General features: G+C 57.3%; 8 protein-coding genes across 8 annotated transcripts; 3 read left to right on the forward strand and 5 right to left on the reverse strand.

The window, feature by feature from the left end:
- Positions 1–559: 559 nt before the first annotated feature.
- Positions 560–4,158, reverse strand: B0H64DRAFT_316208 (sterol-sensing domain of SREBP cleavage-activation-domain-containing protein; the record flags this gene model as incomplete). Its single annotated transcript, XM_062800277.1, has 4 exons — positions 560–753; positions 988–1,587; positions 1,639–4,061; positions 4,127–4,158. 4 exons carry the CDS (start codon positions 4,156–4,158, stop codon positions 560–562), a joined length of 3,249 nt encoding a protein of 1,082 aa, XP_062662789.1.
- A 1,041-nt stretch (positions 4,159–5,199) lies between these two features.
- B0H64DRAFT_95986 (cupin-like domain-containing protein) lies at positions 5,200–6,687 on the forward strand. Its single transcript, XM_062809032.1, has 4 exons — positions 5,200–5,622; positions 5,696–6,364; positions 6,433–6,492; positions 6,550–6,687. Exons 1-4 carry the CDS (start codon positions 5,372–5,374, stop codon positions 6,623–6,625), a joined length of 1,056 nt encoding a protein of 351 aa, XP_062662790.1. The 5' UTR covers positions 5,200–5,371; the 3' UTR covers positions 6,626–6,687.
- On the reverse strand, positions 6,547–9,892 carry B0H64DRAFT_95976 (Spb1 C-terminal domain-containing protein). Its single transcript, XM_062809031.1, has 6 exons — positions 9,382–9,892; positions 9,032–9,328; positions 8,693–8,972; positions 7,411–8,643; positions 7,026–7,360; positions 6,547–6,964 (listed from the first exon to the last, which is right to left on the reverse strand). The coding sequence occupies exons 1-6, from the start codon at positions 9,547–9,549 to the stop codon at positions 6,749–6,751; spliced, it is 2,529 nt and encodes an 842-aa protein (XP_062662791.1). The 5' UTR covers positions 9,550–9,892; the 3' UTR covers positions 6,547–6,748.
- A 276-nt stretch (positions 9,893–10,168) lies between these two features.
- B0H64DRAFT_430325 (WD40-repeat-containing domain protein) lies at positions 10,169–13,250 on the forward strand. The gene is made up of 4 exons (XM_062805926.1): positions 10,169–11,145; positions 11,199–11,309; positions 11,360–12,750; positions 13,109–13,250. The coding sequence occupies exons 1-4, from the start codon at positions 10,503–10,505 to the stop codon at positions 13,139–13,141; spliced, it is 2,178 nt and encodes a 725-aa protein (XP_062662792.1). The 5' UTR covers positions 10,169–10,502; the 3' UTR covers positions 13,142–13,250.
- A 1,913-nt stretch (positions 13,251–15,163) lies between these two features.
- B0H64DRAFT_337103 (uncharacterized protein) lies at positions 15,164–17,535 on the reverse strand. The gene is made up of 3 exons (XM_062801155.1): positions 16,729–17,535; positions 15,753–16,604; positions 15,164–15,702 (listed from the first exon to the last, which is right to left on the reverse strand). The coding sequence occupies exons 1-3, from the start codon at positions 17,071–17,073 to the stop codon at positions 15,430–15,432; spliced, it is 1,470 nt and encodes a 489-aa protein (XP_062662793.1). The 5' UTR covers positions 17,074–17,535; the 3' UTR covers positions 15,164–15,429.
- A 451-nt stretch (positions 17,536–17,986) lies between these two features.
- On the reverse strand, positions 17,987–19,569 carry B0H64DRAFT_387949 (small GTPase superfamily). The gene is made up of 6 exons (XM_062803239.1): positions 19,233–19,569; positions 19,120–19,173; positions 18,948–19,043; positions 18,633–18,857; positions 18,474–18,576; positions 17,987–18,419 (listed from the first exon to the last, which is right to left on the reverse strand). Exons 1-6 carry the CDS (start codon positions 19,260–19,262, stop codon positions 18,310–18,312), a joined length of 618 nt encoding a protein of 205 aa, XP_062662794.1. The 5' UTR covers positions 19,263–19,569; the 3' UTR covers positions 17,987–18,309.
- A 169-nt stretch (positions 19,570–19,738) lies between these two features.
- On the forward strand, positions 19,739–21,539 carry B0H64DRAFT_472435 (uncharacterized protein; the record flags this gene model as incomplete). Its single annotated transcript, XM_062807933.1, has 1 exon — positions 19,739–21,539. Exon 1 carries the CDS (start codon positions 20,088–20,090, stop codon positions 21,537–21,539), a length of 1,452 nt encoding a protein of 483 aa, XP_062662795.1. The 5' UTR covers positions 19,739–20,087.
- Positions 21,510–23,958, reverse strand: B0H64DRAFT_387952 (nucleoside phosphatase family-domain-containing protein). The gene is made up of 3 exons (XM_062803240.1): positions 23,401–23,958; positions 21,960–23,334; positions 21,510–21,896 (listed from the first exon to the last, which is right to left on the reverse strand). Exons 1-3 carry the CDS (start codon positions 23,627–23,629, stop codon positions 21,839–21,841), a joined length of 1,662 nt encoding a protein of 553 aa, XP_062662796.1. The 5' UTR covers positions 23,630–23,958; the 3' UTR covers positions 21,510–21,838.
- Between the last annotated feature and the right edge of the window lie 445 nt (positions 23,959–24,403).

Below are 24,403 nucleotides of genomic sequence, written 5' to 3' on the forward strand. Positions count from 1 at the left end.
ACGGTGGAGAGGCTGTTTGTTTTAGGCGGGGAGTGTGTTGGGCTTAGAAGGTGGTTGCTTTCCTAGGAAGAGGTTACGGAGGTTGGTTTTGCTGCTTTTACTTCGTTCGTTGTATTTATTTTTCTTTATTCTTTCTTCCCCTCGAAATTGTTGAGTTTGGGTGGTGGGCGAGTTGAAGGTTTATGAGGGACACGAACGTTACGAAGGCCTCGGGGGTACATACGGAACCCCATTCATGGAAGGGTCTCACGACCGCGATTGTTGTATTGTAAGAGTTGGTTGGGCGGCAGCACATGTATCACACTTTGTATGGGACTAGTCTCCAGGCAACGCGATAGTTCGAGGATGAGAAAGATAGTATAGGGATGGATTTGTGTTTATTGGTAGTTAGAATGTATCACGACTTCCATTTCACGACCACAAGTACGTGGTCCACAATCCACTAAATTCAACCATATTCAAACACTTCAATTGCCTACTACTACAAACCCAACCGCAAATCCAGACCACCCCCTTCTCTATCTAACTAATACACCACTCCCCAACCAAACCAAACCACCTACCCAACATCCGCACCCCCCCTCCTCCCACCACCACCACCACCCCTCCCCACACCCGCACCAACACTCCCCTTCTTCCTCCGACTCCCCACGCCCATAACCTGCTGCAACGGCAGCCCCTCCCTTCCAAGCCCCACCCCTCCCAACGACCCGGCCCTCCCCTGGTCAAAATACTCGTGCCCGGCGCTGACCACTTTCACAACATCCCCCAGCCCGACGGCGACACTCGTCGTGCCGAGGCGCGTCATGGGGCCGAGTTCCGATATCATGAGGTGCTGGCTCGTGTCGGTGTCTTGGAGGGGGGCAGTCTCATATTCGGATTTGGCGTCGGGCCGCAGGTTGAGGACCCAGGCTTCCCAGGCTTGGGGTTGGGTATGTGATGATGATGGGGGGGTATTAGTGTAGTGTGTATGATCTGGGCTGGAACGGCCGGCGGTTCGTCTGCGCAGTGTGGTGATGGAGGATGGGGTTGTTGTGGGGGGCGAGGATGTGGTTTGTTTTCTGTGGACGCCAATGATGCTTCCGGAGGGGAGTGCTTCCCATACACCTGGATTTGTGATGTGTTTGGTGGTTTTTCTGGTCTGGCTCCATGGGTTGTGCGATCCCGATTCCACCGGGCAGAAGGGCGGTATTAAGTCAGTGTCTACCTCGGGGAGGTACGTGTCGACGACGAGGTCGCCAGTCTCGGCGCTGGTGTAGCACAGTGTGAAGGATGTGAGTCCCGGTTGTTGAGCTGGCGCGAGGGAGATTTGCTTCAGGGTTCGCGGCTGCATCATCTCTGTCTGGAAGGTGTGGATGACTGTCGACGAGTCAAGGTCGACTAGATCGACGGATTGGGGCCGTCCGATCAGATATTTAGATAGTGCGGGAATAGGGAGCACGGAATGTATGTTCCTTGTCCCCATACTGCCTTCAAGCTTTACTTCGGTCGACAGCCACCCATCGCCTTGCTGCCTAACAAGGTGAACGCAACTCTTACGAGAGACGGTAAGGATGGCGGCGGGGGGTATTTGCTGTTGGGGGTTGCCTGCTGAACACGATCAGCGAGAGGAACTGGTGATGGGGTGTTTGGACTTACACTGCCCAGTGAAGGATACCGCCCAGACCAAAGGCGTTTTGCAAATCACAAAGTCTCGGGAATCCTCAGCCGCCACCGGCAACTCGAGGCCCATGCCATTTCTCCTCACCAGAACTAGAGTCGGTGCCACATTCGGGACTTTCGCCACGAAGAACACTGCCTCCGGCCTATGACCGCCCAGGTCAATATTTTTAACATCTGCCCATCGCTTCTCCTCAATGTTCCAGATAAACACTCTCTGCCACGAGACCAATGCGAGCCATTTTGATCTGTCGTCAAGTGCTAGGTTCAATACCGGGAACGGATTCTCCAGTGGCACCTCGGCGGCGCACTGCACTGGCCGCCTTGACCCCGTCGGCACATTCCAAACCTGAATGGCGCGGTCGAGCCCGACGGAGACGAGCTTGCCTCCCGGCGATGCGGCCAGCATGGCAACGTCCAGCGTGTGCCCTTTGGTTAAAGACCGGACCGACAGCAAGGGCTCGTCATCCGGATGATCGGATCCTGGGTCATCCTTGAATTGGTCTTTGATGAGATGGTTCGTAAACAGGCGCAGCGCAGCCAGCGTCGTCAATAGGGAGACAACGAACAGGGGAATTTGATGGTGAATGAAGTCGTACACGGCTGGTAAAAACCTTGATTCTTCCGTGTCCGGGGTGCGGTCGGCCCCCTTTAGAATAAAAATGATGGGATCGTAGACAAGGGCCACGTAGCTGTGTGCCCACGGTTTGATGGCCTTGATAACCTCCCGCGCAGTCTCGCGATCCTGCATGCGCAGCCAGGAGGTCGCGCTCCTGGCCTGGTGGATATCAATTAACAGCGAGGACTTGGGGGTGCTTTTAGCGTCCCCCCAAGATAGGTTGGAGAGTTGGTTCAGCCATTGGCGGCTGCCCTCGGAGGAGTAATGGGCTTGTGCGATGAGGACGAAACCGATCAAGACAATGGACCCTGCGATCCTCGTTGAGATGGCGGTCTCGGCCAGGCGGAATGGGTAGATCCCACTGATCCAGGGTTGCTTAGGCAGCCCGCCTTGGGGGGTCTTGCCTCGTTTTAGCGAAGCCTTCTCAAGCTCAGAAAGCTCTCTTTGGCGTACATCAACGCTAAGAACGGCGAGGAAGAAAGTGGCCAAGTAGAAGAAGTCGAAGAAGGTGGCGATGGTGGCAAAGGCGCAGAAGCCCGAGACTCCTAGCGAACCGGTCTTGGACAGGCCGTAGAGAATGAGGGAGTTTTGAATGGGGCTAGCGATAGCGATGTGGGCAGTCGCACCAAAGGCCTCCCCGATCCTGTCGCTGATGCTGATGGCGGAGGACGTTACGATGACAGCGTTTATCAACCGGAACGAGTTCTCCATACTGATGGCGAGAATAACGAACGGATACGTCTGGAGAGGGACGTGCGAGAGATCGACCTTGAAGATGGCGCAGACGGTGAAGCTCGAGACGATGGAAGCTGTGATCTGTACCAGCATGGTGACCATCAGGCCAACCCTCGACTTGACGGCGCGCAGTTTGGACAGGCGGTACAACAGGTAGTATAACGGGATGGAGTAGGCAGGTACCAGCATAGCCCAGTCATACCATGTCATTGGCTGAAACTGGAACTGGTAGAGCTGGTTCCCCGTGCTTCTACCGCTGGGCGGGATGATCTGCCACTTGCCGTCCTGCGTGGCATCTTGGGCTAAGGCCTCTAGCCTTTTGACCCATTGCCTGGCCACGGGAGACCTACGCCGGTGAATCAGGGTGATGACCAGGGCGTCGGCAGCCACTATCTGGCGTTCCTGAAAGCGCTTGCCGCTGAACACTATCGAGTGGCGCAGAGTCGTGTTAACAAAGGTCGGCTGCGTTTTCTTCTTGTTGACGGTGGAGACGAGGTCCTGGTCCGAGGCGATGTGTTCGGCAGAGCCTGACCAGTACTGCAACGGAGAGTGGAAGAACCACGACTGGTCGGTCAGGCCGTTGCTGATGTGAAAGGCGTCCCGTTGTTGGCGGTCCAGGTCAGCGTCCGGGTCAGCGTCTGGGTCGAGTAACACCCGAGTGCTGTGCGGTTGGCGTGGGTTGAAGTCAGTCGTCGGGCCGAGGAGTGCGTCCTGCAGCTCGAGGGCCCCGAGCAAGACATTGCGGTCAAGGGCCTTCATGTAGCTGCCATGGACCCAGATTGAGCGCATGACAACGTCGGGCTCGACGTCGCTCCCATCCCTCAGGGGTTGGGCATCGGTCCAGACATGGTGGGGGAGGGGCGAGACGCCGTTCGTGATGTTGACGGAATCGACAGTGTAAAGAAAGGGGACAAGGTAGAGAAATATGAAGACAACGGCGCCGGACAGGGGTAAAACGGTCTTGACATGACGGGCAACCCATCTTCCATATCTGGTGAGGAGTCTTCGGAGCGGATGGCTGGGCGGCAACACTGGGGCCTCGGTCGTGCTGTAACAAGCAAGTCAGTGTCGGGTCTATGAGCGGATTGGTAGTAGTAAAGCAACAGCACACACCCTCTGAGCGGGTAAAGGAGATACCACAGCATAATAGCCGGGGGTCTGGGTCACCATGTGTGGTGTTTTTGACAGGATTCAGCGGCACTCCGTATCTGGAGGCGCTGATGTAAAATGATATATACAAGAAGTACGAGATGCTCAACGCGGGAGATGTGTGATCGAACTAGGTGCCGCCTCCAAGAGAAAGAACAGCGGAGCTAGCTGCAGAACATTATTGTGTGCTCAGCTGAGGTCGTCTGCCAAGGTGTCTTGCTTCGCGGGTGGGAGAGGTGGCGATGATACGGTGCCGGGGCAGGTAACTGGAAATATTGGTCGTCGCAAAGGGACTCTTTAATGGCCTACCTGGCCTTGTCAAGATTAAAAAGAAAGAAAATGGGGTGCCCAGCGCACGTCACAGCGTCGATGGCGGTGATAACGATGATGGCGACGACTCAGATGGTCAAAGGTGACGACGGCCCGGTAGCCCGGCAAACGCGACTCCTCCAGGTGATAGGCTTCTGCTTCGGTAACATCCATGTATAAATTGTGTAGCTCAGTCAAGGTTCGATGGAGTACCGCTCCGACGTCGAATTGGGTGTTACACAGTACTTCGTACGTTGGTTGATGGTGGTAGTTGTGGCCGATGCAAGAATCATGTCTCGAGATATTCCAGGTTCCGGAGTGGTGATCGTAACTGGGAGCTTGCTGGTGGGGCCTGCCAGGTGCGTTGATGCGCTAACGATGATGGCCCATTTTGGCAAACGAGTGCATCGAAGAGATCGATTGAAGCAGTGGCGCCGCTGGGGACCACGCAACTGTGCGACTCGAGTGAACGGTCGGAGCTCCTGTGGGTGTTTCAAGAGCCAGGTTGCCAGCGGCGGGCCAAAACGGTTGCTTTTTGCGGCAGATGGGCCTTGAAGTTATGCAGGTTTGAGCGCTGGAAGGAGCTTGGGCCGCTCGCAAGGGAGACCCCCTGAAACTGGCCGGCTTTTGCATAACTCATGTACCGACTTGTACACCTCTCATGAGAGGAGAAGGAACAAAAACCGTATCAATTAAATACTATTTTTCTTTTCTTTTTCTTTCCTTTTCTTCTTTCAATTCTTGTATATACAGCGCTAGAAGGGTCAGTGACTCCCGAGTTAAGAGTGGCCCGTGCTCCACCATACCGTCGGGCGTGATCACTTTGGGGAAGGAAGTAATTTTGGGCGATGAGAGCTGTAATCATGAGAACCTCACCCAACCTTAATTCACAATATCAAAATGGAGGACACCCAACCCAACGATCCAATTGCAGAGCTCATTACAAATTATCATGAACTTAACAGTTCCATCATCGACGAGCTCGACGAAGAACCGAGCCCACTCGAATTTATGAGATATGTCGCCCGAAACACCCCCTTCGTAGTGAGAGGTGGTGCAGCCGACTGGCAAGCAACACGAACATGGACAGTCGACTATCTAAAGGACTTCCTCGGCGACGAGCTAGTCAACGTTGCCGTGACTCCAGCGGGGTACGTCATCTCCCACATCAACCAACCCCTTGACCCGACCAAAACCACCCCCTATTAACTAACCACGCCCCAGCAACGCCGACGCCCCAACCCCTTACACCTCCCCCGACGACGGCAGCACCACCCTCGTCCTCGCCAAACCCCACGAAGAAGACCAACCCTTCAGCACCTTCCTCGACTACCTCACAACCCCCCCAACCCCAACAGGCGCCCCCCCTAGTACCAACAAAAAAGAAACCCGCTACGCCCAAACCCAAAACGACAACCTGCACCACGAATACCGCGCCCTCCTCACCCACGTGCCCGCCACCATCCCCTGGGCGCGGATCGCGCTTTGCCGCAGCCCCGACGCCGTCAACCTGTGGGTGGGCAACGGGGCGTCGGTGACGGCGCTGCACCGCGACAGCTACGAGAACGTGTACGTGCAGGTGGCCGGGCGCAAGCACTTCGTGCTGGTGCCGCCGGCGTGCCAGGCCGGGGTCGCGGAGAGGGCGCTGCGGTCGGGGGTTTATGTGCGTGCCGGTGATGGGGGAGGTGGTGGAGATGGGGATGGGGATGGGGAGGACAGGGAGAAGGGTGGGGAGGGGTTGAGGTTGGTGCTGGAGGAGGGGGTTGAGCCGGTGCCCTTCGCGACGTGGGACCCTGATAGGCCCGAGGTGAATGCAACGCCGTATTCGAGGCTGGTGCAGCCGATGAGGGTGACGCTGGAGCCAGGGGATATGTTGTATTTGCCTTGCTTGTGGTTAGTTACATGCTGCTGCTGCTATGGAGGAGGGCCCATACTTTGGGAAGAAGACTAACAGATGGCAGGTATCACAAGGTGTCGCAAAGCTGCTCGCCCGAGGGGGTGTGTATCGCCGTCAACTACTGGTAAGCCCCGCCACCAGTTTGTTTGTTTTTCCATGACGCTAACTCGATCTCGGTCAGGTACGACATGGACTTTACCGGGCCCCTCTACCCACTGAGCACATTCGTCAGGTCAGTGTCAAATCAAAGAAAGTAGCACGCAGAACCACGGCGATGCGGCGCTTGGACAGTTGATATTCCAACACCAAGGCATTGCGAGCCCGATGATACAGCCCTTATACTATAAACATCCCAACCACCCCAACCACCCACAACCCATCTACTTCCTCTTCGCAACCCTCTTCAGCGCGCGCATCTCCTTCTTCATGCGCGGATCCACCATCTTGTACCTGCCCTTGACACCCTTGGGTCTGCCAGACAGACCACGGTTCATGCCCGCGGCCTTGACCACCCTGACAGGCGCCTTCCTCTTCTTCCGCCCGGCCGCAGACATCAGCTTGGCGATGCTGGAAGCCTTCTCCTTCTCAGACATTCCCTGTGACGGCTAGTTAGCATACAAAGTGAAGCAGCAATTTGAAGGAAGGCATGTAACAAACCTCATCGCCGGCCAGCAAATCAGCCTTCTTCTTGAGCTTCTCGAGCTTCTGGGCCTGCTTAAACTTCTTCCGCGCCCGCGCCTCGGCGACCTTCTTGATCGGCCTGGCGTTGTACGCCCGCAGCTTCTCCTTGATGGCCGCCGCCGCCTCCTTGCTGATGGGCTTGTGCGGCTTGTCGTGCTGGCCCTCGTCGTCGAGGAACCAGTCGGGCAGTCCATCCCGGTCCTTGAAGGCATGCTTGTTGTACCCTTCGTCGATGATGTCGTAGGTCGACTTTTCGCCGCGCGCCAGCTGGTGGGCTAGCGTCATGGCCTCGGCTGTGATGATATCGATGTCTATTCGCGCGTTAGTCTCGGAACGGGCTGGTTCAAAAGAGGTGACATACTGGGCCTGCCATCCTTGGTCTTCTTCTCTGCCTCCTCCCAGTCGTCCTCCTCATCATCTTCTTTCTGTTTAACCACCTCAAAGCCCTTCTCCTTCTCCTTGCGCGCGGACTTATCCTTGCGCATCTTCCTTTGCTCTTCAATACTCGGTAGTTCGTCCTCGGACTCTTCGATGTCGGATGTCACTACCTGATCGACATCCATCGCATCGTCCTCGCTCTCTTCTTCGCTTTCCTCCTCTTCTGGGATGTCCAATATCCCGGGGATACTCTGGAAAATATCCTGGCTGAAGAAACCGCGCGCCCGCTTTGACAACCCGGCCTCGTCCTGGGGTGTGTTGTCGAGATCTCGCAGAAGCGGCTTGCTGGTGTCACCGCGCTCCTCAGAGTCCGAGCCGTCGCTGCTGTCTTCCTCGAGCAACTCGTCGTCATCATCGCTCTCCTCCTTCTCGCTCGCCGAAACGCCCTCCCACTCGTCGTCACCGTGCTCTTTCCTGGCCTTCTTCGCTCGGTACCTGGCGTCGGACGCCGCCTTTTTCTCCCGGTAGTTGTCGTACATGTTGTCCAGCTCCCGCTCCAGCCTATCCTCTTCCTCATCGGTTTCGTCGTCCGTCTCGCCCGAGGAGCCGATGCCGGAATCACGGTCTTTCTTTGCTTCTTCGGCCGCAGTGATCTTGGTCATCTTGCCCTTGGCTATCCTCCGCAGGGCCTCGGTCTGGTCGATCGCCTTGAGGCGGAACATGGAATCCCCGCCTCTGGGACCCTCCTGCTCCATACCGATATCCATGGGCGCCGTCATGTTCATCTGCATGCGCACGATGTCCTTTTGCTTCTTCTCGTTCTCCTTCCGCCGCTCCTTCTTCTTCTTGGACGACTCCTTGTCCTTGATCTTTTGCAGGTCCTCCTGGATCTTGAGCTCCTCGTCCATATCCTCCACTTCGGCCACTTCCTCCGAAAGCGAAGCCTTAGCGGACTTCTTGGTAGGGAACCCAAAGATTTCCCGGACCCTTAAACGCCATTTCAGGAGGAGTTTGAACTCTTTCCTTCCGAGGACCTTCAGATCAGCGCAGCACAGCCGGATTTCTTCTGTTGTCTCGGGCAGTTTGTCTAGGGCAGCCAATGCCACATCGCCGTTTTTCGGTTGATCGAATGTAAGCCGGTTGTACTGCCCAAGGATGGCAATCGGATCGATCGTCTGGATAAACTCGCTGGCAGCAATTTCTTTGTATTGCGTGTCTGTAATGTGTCAGCATGGCCGAGCGAGGAGCAGAACATGGATACGTACAGTCTCCCTCTTCGTAACCCTCTCTCTTCCGCTTCTTTATCTCCGGGTTGTACACCTTGGCCTCATTGTTCGGCGCCGGGTCCGCGAGGTCTTCGAAGACGGAACGAGGATCGAGGAGGCGCGGGTCAATGCGTTTCGGCGCCTTAAAACCAAGACATACGACGAAGATTTCCGCCGATACGTTACGAGAGGAGGGCGGCTTTGTCGCGTTGACTTTGGTGAAGAGTTGGTTAAGAACCCACAACAGGGAGTTGTAGTCCTTGGACCTGAAGACCTTGGTCTGTCGAAAGATCAGTATCGCCCAACGACGGACCCCTCACCCCTTATCCTCAAACATACCACAAAGGCTCCTCCTTCCACCAAGAACTCGGTCGCCAGCTTCAGCGAATGGAGGGCGAGCTCGGCCTGATTGTACGAATCCTGCACCCAGGCGGTACCGACGTTGGGCGCACCATCGTGGAGCACACAGTCGGCCTTCCAAGTCTTCAGGTGTGTCCGGATGGTCGCGCGGCACTTCTCGGTGGTGATATCGCTCTGGAAGGTGATGACCTTGGGAATCGGCTTGATCGGGGCGAGATCGACACCAACAATGATGCTGTCCTTGGGCATCGTCTCGGCGCACACTTGACACCATGACTGGGCCTGTTAGCTTTGGTGACACTCGTGGTCTCAGATTCGATTGAACGTACCCCTGGCGCCGCGCAAAGATCGAGCACGACCTTGCTCTTCTCGAGGAAGCCATATTTCTTGTTGAGCTGGATCAGCTTGAAGGCGGCACGCGCACGATATCCCTTCTCTTTGGCGAGCTTGTACCACTTGTCGAGACGGCCCTTGCCGTGCTTCTTTTGGATCGCCATGATACGGGCTGTTTTGTCGCAAGCGATGCGACCCCTTGGTGTGCTGGCTGGGTCCTCGTGCTGTCGATGGCTTCCCGTCCTCTGCTCTCTCTGGCTCTCTAAATTTTTGGCGGAGACCCAGACCGATAAGCGATAACACACAAGGCGGGATTGTTAAGCTCGCTGCTGAAAGTGGGGTGGGTGTTCGAGGTTGGGGGCTTGGAAGCCCCACCCTCTGGCCAAAAGAGACCGAACCCCAAAGAAAGCGGTAACCTAAGCAAAGAGGATTAAGAAAAGGAAATCGAAAACTAAATCAAGAAGAATATATCGAGCAAAATAAGAAGAGTAAATCGAGCCAACGCAGTTGCTTTGAGCTCCTGGATGGCTTCAGTTCCGTTTCTACAGTCGATGTTTGGTTGACGTCTGAACTTAGAGTCCGGCTTCTTTTGTCCACGGGGTGGGCCCCAAAACTCCGCGGGGGGCTGGCGGCTGTGGCCCCGCCTTAGGCGCGATTGGGAGTGCTGATTGGCCTGACACGTCCCTGGATCGGCAACCCAGCATCTGATAGGGCGCCCAGCCTCAACCACTTAAAGACCCCTGCACGCCCAGCGCGTTCCTTGCACCGCGAACCGCGTCTTGCAGCAAATTCCAGGTTCCGCAGCAAGTGAGAGGCGGGGATTGATAGACCCTCTCTCTCCCTCTCTCGCCTGCCTCACTCACCGCGGGATTCTCCAAGCAGACAGCAGAACACAGACAACCAAAGGACCCGACAACCTAACCTAGAAATTGCACTAGACCTGGCATGATTCGAGTTCTGGTCTGCAGAGTGTAATACATTTCGAGTCTTTCTTTCTTGCCATTCATCCTTCCATTTTCGATAATCTCTAATTCCTATCCTATCCGATTACCTATTCCATCGGCAACACTCCCTCAGGTCACCTTGGGATCTACTCTCGAAAAGGAGGCCATTGACCATGGCCGACAAGATCCCTTCATCCCCCGCCAGGAGGTCGGCCACCTTGAACGCCAGCCTCCTCTCATCACCCCCGAGGGCACCGTCAACCCGCGGCAAAGAGCGAAGAAACCCGTCGATTACACCTAGGAAGTTTCAACGATTTTTCACTCCCCGATCTCGAGTCTCCTCCAAGCCAAGCGCCGCCCGGAAAGCCCTCTGCGATCTCACCGCCCCGGCCCTTAACCGCTGCCAGACACCGTCGAGCCCACTCAAGCCCATCTCGGAAGAACTCAACCTGCCCCAGTTCCAGGACGCCCACCGGGGGAAACGCCGCAAGTTCAACCACTCGACCCCGGAGAAGTCGACGAGTTATTTGCCGTCACCTCTGAACTCTTCGCCTCTGCTTCCCACCGCAGACTTGAGGCCAGGCTTGGCCAGCCCCATTCAATCTCTAAGGTCCCGGCGGGCCGTGCAGGATACTGTCTACAGGGATGATGACGTCTCCGAGGACGATGATGAGGAAGAGGTGCCGGAGGCTATGGCGGCACCATCCAAGGGTCCTGTACCGCTGCACCGCCGAGGATTGGGGGCTCAGCTGGTACAGAGGATGACGGGTACTATGCGCTTTGCCAGCGAACGGGCGTTGGAATGTCCTGTTGCTGGTGAGTATTTTACCCCCGTCTCTTACTCCCGAGATGCGTTCTGACCCCTTTAGACTGGAGGACGGAAACGGCCGATTTCCAGAGCCGGCCTGAAGATGCCCATTTCTCGTCCAGCCATGAGGGAGCACCGCGTGCTATCCCTTTCTGCACAACTACCTGTCATAGTGAGTAAAGGACTGGGTCGCTCGCCATCCGCTCTACTAACTCGTTCTAGAAAGCAGCCTTGTGGCGGTTGGTGACGAGGAAGGTTATGTACGCCTACTAGACTCGAGGAAGGACTTTTCGAAAATCCATCTGTCGTTCCAGGCCCACGGCAACGCCATCATCGACCTGGATTTCTCCGAGGACGACCACTTGTTGGCCACCGCGTCGGGGGATCAAACCGGCAGAGTCATTGATATGATGACACAACGACCCGTCTCCATCCTCGGCCACCACACAGCGTCCCTGAAGCAGGTACGCTTCCAGCCTGGCCGCGGCTCCGGTTGTGTTCTGGCAACCTCGGGTCGTGACGGCAGCGTTCAGATTTGGGATCTGCGGTGCCGAGGTGGACCAGTGCAGGACCTGGGCATCGCTTCCGAGGCTGGCCTGCGCCACCGTCTGCCAAAGCCGCTCAACCCGGGCTGTGTAGTTAACAGTATTTACGACGCGCACGCGCGGACGACCAGGCAGGGCAAAGGTCACCTGCCTTCTTCCAATCCCGGGGATGTTGCTCGCCTGGGCGAAGTCCCGGGCCGCATAGGCGAGGTCTCGGTCACAGCGATGCAATTCCTCCCTCCCGGCCGTGAGCACCTCCTCCTCACCGCCTGCGAAGCCGACGCCAGCATCAAGCTGTGGGACATCCGTGCCGTCCACACCAGCCGGCACCACAAAGCCAGCACCCCCGTCTCCTACACGGCGCCACCCCCGAGCCACGTCGCCTTCCGCCCCTTCGGCATCTGCTCCATGACCCTCGGCGGCGACGGCACGCGCTTGTACGCCCTCTGCAAAGACAACACCGTCTACGCCTACAGCACCGCCCACCTCATGCTCGGCCAAGCCTCCGAACTGACCCCCGCCCGCCCGGGCACCGAACCGCCGCGCCGCCGCCACCACCCGCACGGCGCCGCCCACGAGGGCCTCGGCCCGCTCTACGGCTTCCGCCACCCGCTCTTCCACGCCACGAGCTTCTACGTCAAGACCGCCATCCGGCCCGCCGCCGAGGGCCGCCCGGAACTCCTCGCCGTCGGCAGCTCCGACGGCGCCGCCGTGCTCTTCCCCACCGACGAGCGCTACCTGCGCGACGCCTGGACCTCCTCCTCATCATCATCATCCCCCGACCAGGAAGAAGAAACCTACTACATCGGCAACCCCACCGACAAAGCCCCCCTTTCACACCCGCGGCCCGGTCTCCGGTCCGCCACCTCAGCCTCGGCATCCGCCACCCGACCGGCGCTGACGCGCACGAATAGCATGAGCCAGCTGTTTGCGCGGCAGTCGGACGGCGGCGGCGCCACGCCTGTCGTGCGCAGGGGCACGCCGCTCGTGCGCGGCCACGGTAAGGAGGTCGGCGCCGTGGCGTGGACGAGCGACGGGAAGTTGGTGACCGTGGGGGATGATTTTCTCGTGCGTTGCTGGAGTGAGGAGAGGGAGAGGGCGGCGGATTTGAGGACTGGGGGGGAGGGGGAGGGCCGCAGGTGGGGGTGTGGTTGGGCGGATGTGGGGGATCAGTGGGAGGGGGATGCGGATGATTGGTGATGTTGGGGGTTGGGTTGGGTGTGGTTGGGGTGTGGTATGAAGTTGTTGCGGGTTTTGGTGTTGTGGGGGTGTCGGGTGCTGTATTTGGATTGTGGTTAAGGTTTGGGTTGGGTGTGGTTGGGGTGTGGTATGAAGTTGTTGCGGGTTTTGGTGTTGTGGGGGTGTCGGGTGCTGTATTTGGATTGTGGTTAAGGTTTGGGTTGGGTTGTTGGGTTGTTTATATCAGGCATACCATGGGACCAGCGGTTACGGCGCATAAGGTGGCATTGTTCTTGTTTCTTATAGCATTGCGCGGTGTTAGGGTAGCTAGGTAGTGTCAAGCTCGGGAGTAGCATATGTTGTAAGCAATGGAATTACGTACGCATACCATTCATTCTATGGACGTTACTTTTTAGGGGGTTGAAGAAGCTAAGGCCATATCGTTCGCGCCTCACTTCCAAGCATATCCCGCCCATATTCCGACGCCGGCGAGTAGGGATCCCACAACCAGGTACCACGCGAACCCGGCGGCTGGCTCAACATCTCTCCATCCCTTTCCACTCGCCAATTCACCGTTCGTGGTGGCCATCTTTTCCCTCCGCTTGACAGGTCTAGGGCAGCCCGAAGACTTGGTGTTCCCGAGCATGTTGTCGAGCTCATCTACAAGCTTGATCATATCCTCGAATATCTCCGCCGCCTCCTTGACGACCTCATCCCTCTCCTCATGCGTCAACACCCTCCCCGCCTCCCCAAACCTCTGTTTAAACTCCACCTTCAAATCCTCCCCATCCCGCGGCGTGTCAAACCTGAAAAACCCCAACGGCAAGTCTCTTCTCCTCAACACCGACCCATCCTCAACTAACCCCCTTCCCTCCAGCGCCGCCACAACAATCGCCTTTCCCCTCTCCCCGTCCAAAAACGACCCGGCACCCAAATTATCCCCCCCTTCACCTTCACCCTCACCCTCACCCTCACCCTCACCCTCAGCACCGCCCCCTTCCTGACAAGCAACACCCCCCCAAAACCCCTCCCCGACCCCCTCCAACAACCCCCTGAGCACCCTCCCACCCGAAAACAGCGCCATGTAAAAGACCCACGCATACGCCAACAGCACGTGTGGGCGGGCGTGTACCGACTCTCGGATACGGGCGAGGAAGACGGCCCGTTGAGTATTCTGCTGCTGATTGCTCTGCCGGGGGTTCTGCTGGAGGGAGGAGGAGAGGGCGGTGAGTTCGGCGAGGAGGGCGACAGTGGCGGTGATGGCGGTGGTGGTGGTGGTGGGGGTGAGGTCTGGCTGGTTTGTGATGGTGCGGATGTCGGTTAGGAGGGGGTTGGTGCGGGCTAACAGGGGGTGATAGAGGGCTTGGAGGGGGGCGAGGATGCGTGGTTCGCATGGTGGCGGGAGGGATGTGGCGTGGTGGTTGGGGCTGGGGTTGGCGTCGTCGTGGCCGTCGAGGATGTCTTGCCAGAGAGATTCGAAGGTGAGATAGATAGGAGCGATGTGGAGGAGGCCGGTGACGTAGATGGAGGGGTCGGTCGCATGAGGGGGTAGGGCGAACGGGAAGTGTTGTAGGATGATCTTGTTCAACTTGGTGTGAAGCGTCCTGGTGGCGGTATTAATGCTGTCTCCGAGATGGCGGCCCTGAGACCTAGGGGTGCCGTCCTGTGAATCCATTACAGACTCGTATTTAGGTCCGTGGGTGCGATGGTCTAACATCTATGGAGAACATAGAGGGAAAGGGTGCTGTCGAGGGAGCGTATTAGTGTTTTATGAGAGTTACAATATGGATGTTGGGTAGTAGGTTTGTGAGGGTAGCAAACTGGATAGCTTCCTAGGTAGGTATAATTTAAGAGCCGTTTGCCATGACAATGTACCGCCTGCAGTGGCTGGTACCGGGAATCATAGCCTGGAAGCCATAACCATTAGAAATATGGGTGACTTGGGCCTCGCTTGCCGCTGCCCAGGAAGTGCAGGTGACTCTGACCGGAAGGCAACGAAAGTTCGGAAGACCCGAGCAAGGCAACTCATACAGGTCTGTCTGCCCGTAGATCTGCCAACCAATCTTTGTCCGCCCTCTGGGTGAAAAGAACATTTGTGTCGCAGAGGTGCTGGCAGTTCCGCTGCAGCTAACTGCAGCGAAGTAAGGCGAAAGAGTGCCAGGTCGGATAGGTTAACCATTGGGACTGTACAGCCAAGCCAGATGGGAGTCGGTTGCCGGCTGGGTAGTTGCAACGCAGTGAAACGCCGAGAAGTGTCAAGGCATCAGGAGTCCCATGAACGACCACTGATAGAACGTTCGTTGACCGTGAGAAAGCCCTAATAGTCTGGGTTTAATTTGTATCAAGAGGCACAACTTCGTGCACAGCACAAGAGCGCTAGTAGCGTTGCAAGCCCCCGTATCCTCGTCCTGTGCTCCAAGCTGGGACAATGCCGATTCGATTACGAACTGGTAGACCCGACCATCAGGGGCAACCTGCGATGGGTATCCTGAATCATCATCTATGCTCTAGAATGCTAGCATACGAAGAACTCTACGTGTCTTCTAACAAATACCGGGGATCTAAATGTTATACGGCTGACCTCTCGACTCCCGGAGCCGGGTCATTTTTCCCGTCTGCGCCATCTTCGTGGCTCTCGTTGTTGACAAACAAGAACGATATAAATACGACTCCAGCTCCCACCCAGTATAGCCAGCTCGAATACTGAGAGTATTGAATCATCTCGCCGATGAGCGAGAGGGGAATGTTCAGGGACAAGCCGACCGTGACGACAAGCGGCGTCGTGAGCAGCATAGCATATGCCCAAAGGATATCACTGAAGAAGGACGCGGCAGAATTGACCTGAGATGCGTCAGCAAGTTTTCCTTCGTGACGTTGCCCGTAAAACTTACCGCGATAATGGTCCATACACTCGCGGTGGGTGGTAGTTCGAACGGCTCAATGCCGGTGTAGTGCAGGATGAAGAAGCCTGGCCAGAGAAGCAGCACGTTGAACAGGCCGACCAGCCCAAAGAACAGCGGCATATTCACGCGATCCTCGTTCCCAACCCTCCGTTTCATCACAGTGACATAAACACCGTAGATGATGGCGCTGAAAAACGCCATGGCATCCCCAATGGCGATCTGCGCCGTCGTCTTGTGGGGGAAACTCCCCCTGTTGTCGTCGTTCGCCCCAGACAAGTCCACCGACGAAATGAGCACCACGCCCACCAGCGACGCCAGCACGCCGACCAGCTTCCGCACGGTAAAGCCCTCCACTTTGGTAACCGCGCAGAAGATCAACGTCCAAATACTGCTCGTGGACGTCAAGATGGTCACGCTCCCCACGCTGGTGTACTCCAGGCACGCCGAGGCAAAGTAGTTCGCCCCGAACCACAGCATCGAGAACTCCAGGCTCAACCGCGCCGTCTCGCCCAAGCTCAGCTTGTCATCCTTCGCCGGCAGCAGGTCCAGCGCCTCCAGGCTCCCCTCGTCATCCACCAGCAGCCTCTCCCCCGCATCGTCATCGCCATCGCCACCAAAACGGCCACCCCTGTCCCCCTCTTCGTCCCGCGCACTCCCCCGCAGCAGTGTGAAGCCCAGCCTCCTCTCCCGCCACAATTGCAGGGCGCCGGCGAAGAGAGCGTCGATGCCGTTTTGCATGACGTAGCGGATGGTGAGCGGGATGAGGGAGAAGGCGAAGCAGGAGGTGTTGACGTAGACGAGGAAGAAGGGCTTGTTGTAGGTGCCGTCGGAGAAGATGTACTGCAAGGCGTCGTTCCTTCGTTAGTGGCCCGAAGCTATCCTGCCCCCCCACACACACTGCCTACCGAGTGGTTGGCAGATTCGCGGTGGGAGAGGGGTATGGGTATCGGGAGGGGGAACTCACGCTCGCCAGGAAGTTGGACGTGGTCCATAGAAACACGACAACTAGCAGCAGCCCTATCCCGAGGGTGCGCCGGGCGACACCGCCGAGGCCGAGCTTCTCGCGTATGTTGCTGCCTCGTGATGTGTTTGTTCCTGTTGTCCTCGAGTCGGAAGTCATGGCTGCTGTGGACGGGGAGCGGGAGAGTGGTGGTTCGAAGTCTGCTGCGGACAGCATGCTTGCTGTGACTGAGTGCGACCTGCGCCGGGACGAAGAAGGGTGTGTATTGGTAGAGTGCTGTATGACCTCGTCTGTCTGTTTCTGCTCCGGCGCTAGCTCCCCCGGGAGCAGCGGTTCGATGGGCGCCATGGTGTGGTATCTCCGTTGGCTGGCGTGGTTCAACCCCAACTTGTAGCCCCTTCCGACTTATAGCACCAGGCAGCCGGAGAGTATATGGTATACGGGTCGTAAATCGAGTTCGGTATTGTTATCTTATCGTGGAGGCGTGGAATCAACCCCGCGAAGGAACGAACGAGCGCGGGCCGGCGGACGGAGACGGCCTTGACGGTTGTCGCATTTCCGGGCGAAATAAAACCGAGGATGCCGAAACCAAGCGGGACAAATTCAGGTGATGCTGGGCAACAAGTCGATGGGTTATAACTGACTTCGTAAAGGAATAGAAAGCAAAAGGAGCGCAGAGATAGCAAAGGAGAGTGGTCGCACGAACTACCGCGGCACCCGCACAACAATGTCTCACACGAGCGAAGGGCCGGGGTTTGTTGGAGGATTCAAGTCGGGACTGACCGGACTTGCTCTGGTGTGGGTTGCCGTGTGCACGCGACTGACCAAGGACATCAACGCCAAGACAGCCCCTGACCATCCCTAAAATGGTGCGAATTCGTGATGCGGGGTTAGGGTTGGTTGTACTAAGGAGGAGTGTCTGGGTTGATACAAACGCGGTAAGTACAGCAAATGCAATTAATTGGGCATTGCTTACCTCGAAGCAAAGAAATGAGCTCCTAACTATAATAGTTCCATTTAAATAAGTTGGCTTTGTAATTAGAGTCGGGGGTAGGTTGGGACCAACCGAGAAACATACAAGTAAGCAAAAAGGTCAAAAACATACAACACCAGGGATTCGCTGGTCGTCACCGACCCAACTACTGGTCTGGCCCTTACTTGTTTGACTCGGGGAGAGCGGACGGGATCCCGTATTTTCAGGTAGGTATGGTCGTATGTGATAGTTGTGAGTCGAAAAGGTGGTTATGTTTGGGCGAGGTCAGGAGCCCCTTGTTTGAACTCACAAGAGAAGCAGAGTTGGGGCTGTGTACTTTATGTTGAGGCCAGTGCCACAGTCGCAACATCAGATGAACCCACCATCGTACAGCACTGATAGACCGGATACTATATACTGTATAGTATTCAATTTACACCAAGGCATCCACCTCTATGAGGCATCCCACAGACGCTAACCCTGGGACACAAATGACAACCGGAACTCTCCCGTTTGGAGCAAAAGCAGCCAGACACACCAGGCATGATATCATACAAAGCACATAACCAGTAGAACAAGTGAAATCCGAATCAATTTAGCTTCCTCCCTGCTCAGCATGCGCAACCGTCTCGGTCGTTCTCGATGTGGATGTTGATCGGGTCCTGGAAGTCCCCGCTGAACTCCTCCGACTCTTCTTGAAGCAGCGCGTTCCTTGCAATCACTATGGACGGTCAGCCCTGGCCCTCTCTCGCTTCTGGTGCCGATGGCCACCTACCTTCAAATGCCTGCTCTACGTTGATCGCCTCCTTTGCGCTGGTCTCAAAGTAGGGGATGCCTCCTTTCGACTGGCAGAAGGTCATAGCCCTCTTGTTCGAGATCTGAAATTCGTCAGCACCACCCCCGTCCACTCTCGCAAAGCTCCAGCCCAACTCACCACTCGTTTGCTCTCCTCCACGTCGATCTTGTTTCCAAGCACCACGAACGGGAAGTTATCCGGGTCTCGCGGGGATGCTTGGATCAGGAACTCGTCCCGCCAGCTGTCGAGTGCGTCGAAGCTCTTGGAGTTGTTGACATCGTACACCAAGACGCAGCAATCAGCTCCTCGGTAAAAGGCCACGCCGAGAGACTGAAACCGTTCCTGGCCTGCCGTATCCCAGAGCTGTTATCAAAGTCGTATGTTAGCGCGCGCTCTTCCAGTAGACAAGCCTGAGCTCCTCGGTCGGGGTCGGGGTCGGGGTCGCCTGCGCACCTGCATCGTAACCCGGCGGTCGTCCACCATGACCTCGCGAGTCAGGAAATCAGCCCCGATCGTGGCCTTGTAGCTGGCGCTGAACTTCTTGTTGACCTGTAGTGCGATGCAAAGTCAGACCTTCAATTCGGGAGCGTCGAGTAGCGGTCGGATAGGAGCTTCGGCAGCGTACATATTGGTTCATCAGACTCGTCTTGCCGACACCGCTGTCGCCCAAGATGATGACCTGGAATTCACGCCATTAGCAAACGGTGCAAACGGGATATCCATGCCGGCGCATCCCACCTTCAAAAGGACCTTCTTTTGCTTAGACATGGCGCCGGTGTCTCGCTGAATCGTGAATGGTGTGGGGAAGGCGATCGAGAGTCGAGTCGAGTCGAGTAACGTGGGACTGGAACACTTGCTGATGCTGGTATGCGATCCCCGATAAAGAGATAATAAGAGGTTCTGGTGTTATAAGCGCCACTCGGTTCAAGGGCGCAAACGGTATATCGGTTGGAATAAACAAGTCGCAGCGGTACTGACAAACGACGGGGCTGTTGTTGGGGACTGGGCGTTCGTTGGAGGAGTGACGCTGGCGAAGAGCGGAGCCCACTGATGGCTGGCAAGCTGCAAGGCAGGGCAGGCAGCATGACCGGATTGAAGCCAGGGCCAATCATAAATCTGTAATGTTGGTCCGCTGATGAAACCAGGCAACTTTCGGCTTAGCGTTGATGCGTGCATGCAAAATGGTCCATTGCTTCTTCCCGCTCCCGCCGCATTGGTCTGAGCTTCAGTTCCCCCAAGCCGCACAGTGCTCCGCCGAGCTTCGGTGGCAGCCAAGCCGACAGTTCACAGTACGAGCTGACAGTGAAGCACACGAGCAACAGCGCGACGACACTCGAGCCGGATACCGAACACCGGCATATATACGGAGCAGTACCAGAGATGGCAAGGCGGCATACCAAATATCAGCGCATAGACGACAAGGTGTGAAAGAGGAGCAAGGGAAGAAGGCTTGGATTGGGATAACTCAGTTAATTGGGCGAAGCTTTGGCAACTTCGCTGTCACAAGTTCCCAACTCACTTCGACCTACCTGCTATCATTGCGGCCGCGCATGGGCTGGATTGAGTCTCTAGGAGCTGGCATATATTTATCCAATGGCGGATGAACAGCTTCTCGACAAAATCCACAACCTCAGCGACCTCGAACTCGCCGTCCTCCTTAGCCTCATCGCCCGCGAGCACTGCCTGGTTAGCACTGAGCCCGACAGCGTCGACGAGCTGGCCGAAGAGTTGCGCCTGATCGCATCCAAGACCTTTAACCTCAGCTCCGCCATCATCAGCTGCCACGCCCACACGACACTCGACGAGTTTGCGACAGGTCTATTCGTCCACCCAGCTCGAACACCGCCATCACCAGGCAACACCCGTTCCGTGTCCCCATACCGGCCGCGTCATGAGCAGTCGCAGCTCTCGGTGGGGGGTCTAGGGCCCTCACCCGGGTCCTACTTTCCGCTCAGCCCATCCCCGCGCATTGGAGGGCCCATAAGCCCAATCTCGTCTTCCGCCGGTGGAAGTAGCTCGCAGCTCTCACAACCACGGATCGCCAACGTCGTCCTGGCTAAGGACCTGGATCGCGCTCCCCGGGCCGTCCAAATTCAAGCTCTCGAGCTTCTCCGCACGCGCCGCATATTTACAAGAACAAGCGTACAGACAGCCCCGAAGCAGTTTCTCTTTATCGCCATAGTCGGCGCCAGCAGTATCGGACAGGCGCGGGTCACCCCCCACCTGAACGATTTCTTCTACCTCAGCCACTGGCACGACCCAGAGGAGGATGGCTTCCCCTATCTCGACGAAGCGTTCAACCCCCCGCCCGGGCCCCCCAACGACAAGGACGTGAACGACGACGCGGACGACGCCGCCTCCACCACCTCCAGCACCAGCGTAGTCAAGCTCAACCGGCACTCCTCCCTCGGCACAACCGGCCTCGGCATCCCATCCATCGATCACCAAGACCACTGGCGGCCCCGCAAGAACAGCACCGCCAGCACCGCCCGAAGCGGCACCAACCTTCCCAGCATCCCACCCCAACAGCAACAACCACCACCGAAACAACAACAACCCCAAAAACAGCCCAACCCACCACCCCCACCCCACCCCACCCTCACCGACCACGAAATCTCCCACCTCTCCCAGCTCTCCCTCACAGCGCACACCTCCATCGCCGTCACCCGCTACCAAGCCAACATCGTCTCCTTCCTGCGCACCCACCGCGCCATCGCGCCGGGTAGCAGCATCTCGACGATCGCGACCCAGCACCTAGCCAGGCTGAGCGGGTCGCTGGCGCCGCTGCACGGGCTGGACTACGTGACGCCGGCGCTGGTCGGGGTGGCGGCGAGGAAGGTTTATGGGCATCGGTTGAGGGTGGTTGGGATTGGGGCGCATGGGGAGGGGGGTGGGGGTGGGGTTGGGGTTGTTGGGGTTGGGATGGAGCTGGAGCGGAGTGTGCAGTGGGGGAGTGAGGTCGGTGTGGTGAGGGGGGTTTTGGAGGGGGTGGGGGTGGAGGAGGTGTTGGAGGAGGTTTTGGGGGCGGTGAGGGTGCCGGGTTAGTTTTAGTTTTGGGTACCTGTTTTGGGTGGGGGGATAGAGTACATTACGGGAGGTGGGAGGTTTGGGCGTGGTACATATCACTGTTGGGAAAACCAGGAGAACAAGGTTTGAGAGACCATAGTTGGCCCATAATACCCACACTACATTAGATAAATAACGTTGTCTATCCCTTCGTTCCGTGTTGTACTTCTTCAGTCGTACAAATCAGAGCATCACGCCTCGCCGGGCTTGATGTGCTATTTGAACACGTAATCATGTTCCCCCCCTGATCCAACCAGCTCAATTCATGTTTCCTCCCCCTAATGTGTCTCAGTAATTCTGCACTCCCATCCAGATCCCTTAGAAAGGAGCGGCAAGCTATACAACGAGTCAGCAATCACGGGTCGAGTACGTTGGTGGAAAGAGTCAAGAAAGGCTTACCTAGCGCCCAGACACCATCCCAACTCCTTGTCCTTGATCTTCTTGGCGATCCGCACCTCCCGGTCCAGCGGCATCTCGTAGCCGGTGTGTGTCAGGGCCAACATAAAGTTGAGGTCGAGGCAGTGCTGGGGGCGGTCGCGCAGCTCGTCGAGGGCACCGGGCACGCTGGCGAAGACGTCCCAGCTTTGCTCGCCGCCGCACACGCTCCTAGTGAGGTCGGACAGCTCGCGCAGGGTGAAGGACTCGGGCATGCCGAGCGGCTGGGTGCGGTCGTAGAAGTAGGACAAAAAGTACATGTCCTCGCGCGCAAAGGTCTTGGCGATGGACGGCTGGTGCACGCCGTTGAAGGAGCACGGCGCCAGCTTGCACTCGGCCTCCTTCTTGAGGATGCGCTCCGCCAGGCTGCGGCACTGGGTCGCCCCCGCGGTGGACGGCGCCGTCATGGTCAGGTCGAGGCTCTCGCCGAGCGGGTGCTTGTCGCCCAGCTTGACCGTCACGTTCTTGGACGTGCCGACCGAGAGGCAGGGATTGACGACGGCGTTCTTGGTCCAGGCGGCGTCGTCCTTGTTCTGCTCATGGAGGTCCTCGACGAGCGTGGCGTGGATGGCCTCCCGCGCCGCCATCAGGCCGTAGCCCAAGTGGGAGTGCTGGTAGAGACTGAACTTTTGGCCGCCGAAGCTGAGGTCGTACTTGTGGTCGCCCTCGGCGAGCTTCTCGGGCATCCCGCCGGAGCTGAGACCTTCAAAGGTCGGCTGGAAGACGATCTGGGTGGAACCGCCGCCGAGGTCGAACACGGCAGCAGTCTCGCTGTGGTCGGGGCCGCCAATCTTGCCGAGCAGGTAGTTCACCGTGACCCAGGCATAGACACCTTCGTCGGCGCCGCCCATGATGGACACGCCGCCCTCCTGGTCGGAGACGACCGGGAAGGGGTACTTGGTCTCCAGGCGGTGCCTGACGGCCTCCAAGATCTTCCCGCTCCTCTCGGTTCCGACCAACCGCAGACCGGCGGTCGCCTTCACGGCGATCGGGCTGCAGCCCTTCAGCTTGTCGGGAATGACCTTGAGGGCCGCGTCGAGGAGAGGGTCCAGGCTCTGGGCGGCGGCCTCGGGGTCGTCCTTGTACGCGCTCAACCCGCTGCTCTTGCCCTCGATCTTCTCGGTCATCTTGAAGAGGACCTCGCCCTCGAGCTCGGGGGCGGCGCCGCAGTTGTTGAATTTGTAGACGTGGATGCGCGAGCCGGTGCTGCCGGCGTCGACCATGGAGACGTACTGAACGATGGGCTTGTCCTTGGAGAAGGACTTGGTGCATTTGTCGGTGCCATAAGACGAGTCGGATGGTGTCTGGCCTTGAGCAGCTTGCCCTCCAACTGATGATCCTTGGAACTCGGGTCAGCTCGACATCGCGCAAGGGCACACGTCCTCCAGCTTCCTGCGAAACATACCTCCATTATAGATATCTACCCCTGAGGGCGAGAAAAAGTAGAAGACCAAAAACACAACGAAAATGATGGAGCCAGTCTTAATGTAGCGCGCCCGCTGCGACTGCGATACCCAAGCAGATTGCATCTTCATGATTAGACTCTCTTCCCGGTTGTCGTCGTATCGGTCGGGTTTCTCGTGAGGATCGTAGGCGATGTGCTTTGTCGGCAGCGAGACCGATGTGCGTCGCATAGGGACGGGTTTAGAGTCCCTAAGGAGGCGAAAGCTGAAGGTGGCTTTCGAGGTTCAAGGGCTCGAGGCCAAGTCGCACATGCCAGCCAAGTGGCGATTAAATCGAATTGAAGGGGCGTTAAACGAGAGACATGAAGGCAGTTGCTGGCAAACGCAGGAACCGCAAAAATCAAATCGCAGTCGCCGCTCAGGAGGAGGTGCAACAGCGGCAAAACCTCCAGGCAAAAAAAACGTGGAGGTGCGGTTGATGAATAGGGGTTGGTTGTCCAAGATTTGGCTTTCCAGACCTGGCAATCCATGAATGGATGGATCTTGATTTTCTGACAGCCTGTTGAATGAAACGGCCCTGCAAGGAATGACGCGAAAGGCCACAAGGCACCCCTGTCATCGTCTCTCGGGCCCACTTTCTTCGTTCTGATAGGGCGTACCTCTGACCAAGACTTTCCACTTTTCACCCAGCTTCTCCACTTTCGCCGTTGGCTGGACTAACAACACACAACCCAGCGGTCTCGACAACCAGCATGGCTGATTCTCACACTTTCGCTTGCTTTGCCTTACCCGGGCCCTTTTCGAACTTCGATATCACATCTGATAAGAGGCGCTCCCGGATTTGTCTCTCTGGGCCGCACCCGTGGGCGTTGCCCCGGCCCAGTCGGTTTGGTCCAACCTCCTTCGCAAGATCGGCGAGCCCGTCAAGGACGAGGGGACACCCGGGGATGTGTCGTGTGCGGGTTGATTCCGGCACTCCAGCCACGAGTCAGATCATCCCAGGCA

Source organism: Chaetomium fimeti (assembly GCF_033439085.1).
Source record: "Chaetomium fimeti strain CBS 168.71 chromosome Unknown B0H64scaffold_2, whole genome shotgun sequence".
Lineage (NCBI taxonomy): Eukaryota > Fungi > Ascomycota > Sordariomycetes > Sordariales > Chaetomiaceae > Chaetomium > Chaetomium fimeti.

Bases quoted from the DNA above. Each gene is read 5' to 3' on its own strand.
- B0H64DRAFT_387952 (XM_062803240.1), bottom strand. From the start codon at position 23,629: ATGCGACGCACATCGGTCTCGCTGCCGACAAAGCACATCGCCTACGAT. The intron at 23,335-23,400 runs GTATGTTTCGCA...CCGAGTTCCAAG, and splicing joins GGTAGATATCTATAATGGAG to GATCATCAGTTGGAGGGCAA. The intron at 21,897-21,959 runs GTAAGCCTTTCT...CTCGTTGTATAG, and splicing joins GGATGGTGTCTGGGCGCTAG to CTTGCCGCTCCTTTCTAAGG.
- B0H64DRAFT_387949 (XM_062803239.1), bottom strand. From the start codon at position 19,262: ATGTCTAAGCAAAAGAAGGTCCTTTTGAAG. The intron at 18,577-18,632 runs GTGAGTTGGGCT...GACGAATTTCAG, and splicing joins TGGAGGAGAGCAAACGAGTG to ATCTCGAACAAGAGGGCTAT. The intron at 18,420-18,473 runs GTAGGTGGCCAT...GACCGTCCATAG, and splicing joins CGTAGAGCAGGCATTTGAAG to TGATTGCAAGGAACGCGCTG.
- B0H64DRAFT_95986 (XM_062809032.1), top strand. From the start codon at position 5,372: ATGGAGGACACCCAACCCAACGATCCAATTGCAGAGCTCATTACAAAT. The intron at 5,623-5,695 runs GTACGTCATCTC...ACCACGCCCCAG, and splicing joins GTTGCCGTGACTCCAGCGGG to CAACGCCGACGCCCCAACCC. The intron at 6,493-6,549 runs GTAAGCCCCGCC...GATCTCGGTCAG, and splicing joins TGTATCGCCGTCAACTACTG to GTACGACATGGACTTTACCG.
- B0H64DRAFT_337103 (XM_062801155.1), bottom strand. From the start codon at position 17,073: ATGGCGCCCATCGAACCGCTGCTCCCGGGGGAGCTAGCGCCGGAGCAG. The intron at 16,605-16,728 runs GTGAGTTCCCCC...GACGCCTTGCAG, and splicing joins CGTCCAACTTCCTGGCGAGC to TACATCTTCTCCGACGGCAC. The intron at 15,703-15,752 runs GTAAGTTTTACG...GACGCATCTCAG, and splicing joins GTGTATGGACCATTATCGCG to GTCAATTCTGCCGCGTCCTT.
- B0H64DRAFT_430325 (XM_062805926.1), top strand. From the start codon at position 10,503: ATGGCCGACAAGATCCCTTCATCCCCCGCCAGGAGGTCGGCCACCTTG. The intron at 11,146-11,198 runs GTGAGTATTTTA...TGACCCCTTTAG, and splicing joins GTTGGAATGTCCTGTTGCTG to ACTGGAGGACGGAAACGGCC. The intron at 12,751-13,108 runs GTGCGTTGCTGG...TGTTTATATCAG, and splicing joins CCGTGGGGGATGATTTTCTC to GCATACCATGGGACCAGCGG.
- B0H64DRAFT_95976 (XM_062809031.1), bottom strand. From the start codon at position 9,549: ATGGCGATCCAAAAGAAGCACGGCAAGGGCCGTCTCGACAAGTGGTAC. The intron at 8,644-8,692 runs GTACGTATCCAT...GACACATTACAG, and splicing joins GGGTTACGAAGAGGGAGACT to ACACGCAATACAAAGAAATT. The intron at 6,965-7,025 runs GTTTGTTACATG...TAGCCGTCACAG, and splicing joins ATTTGCTGGCCGGCGATGAG to GGAATGTCTGAGAAGGAGAA.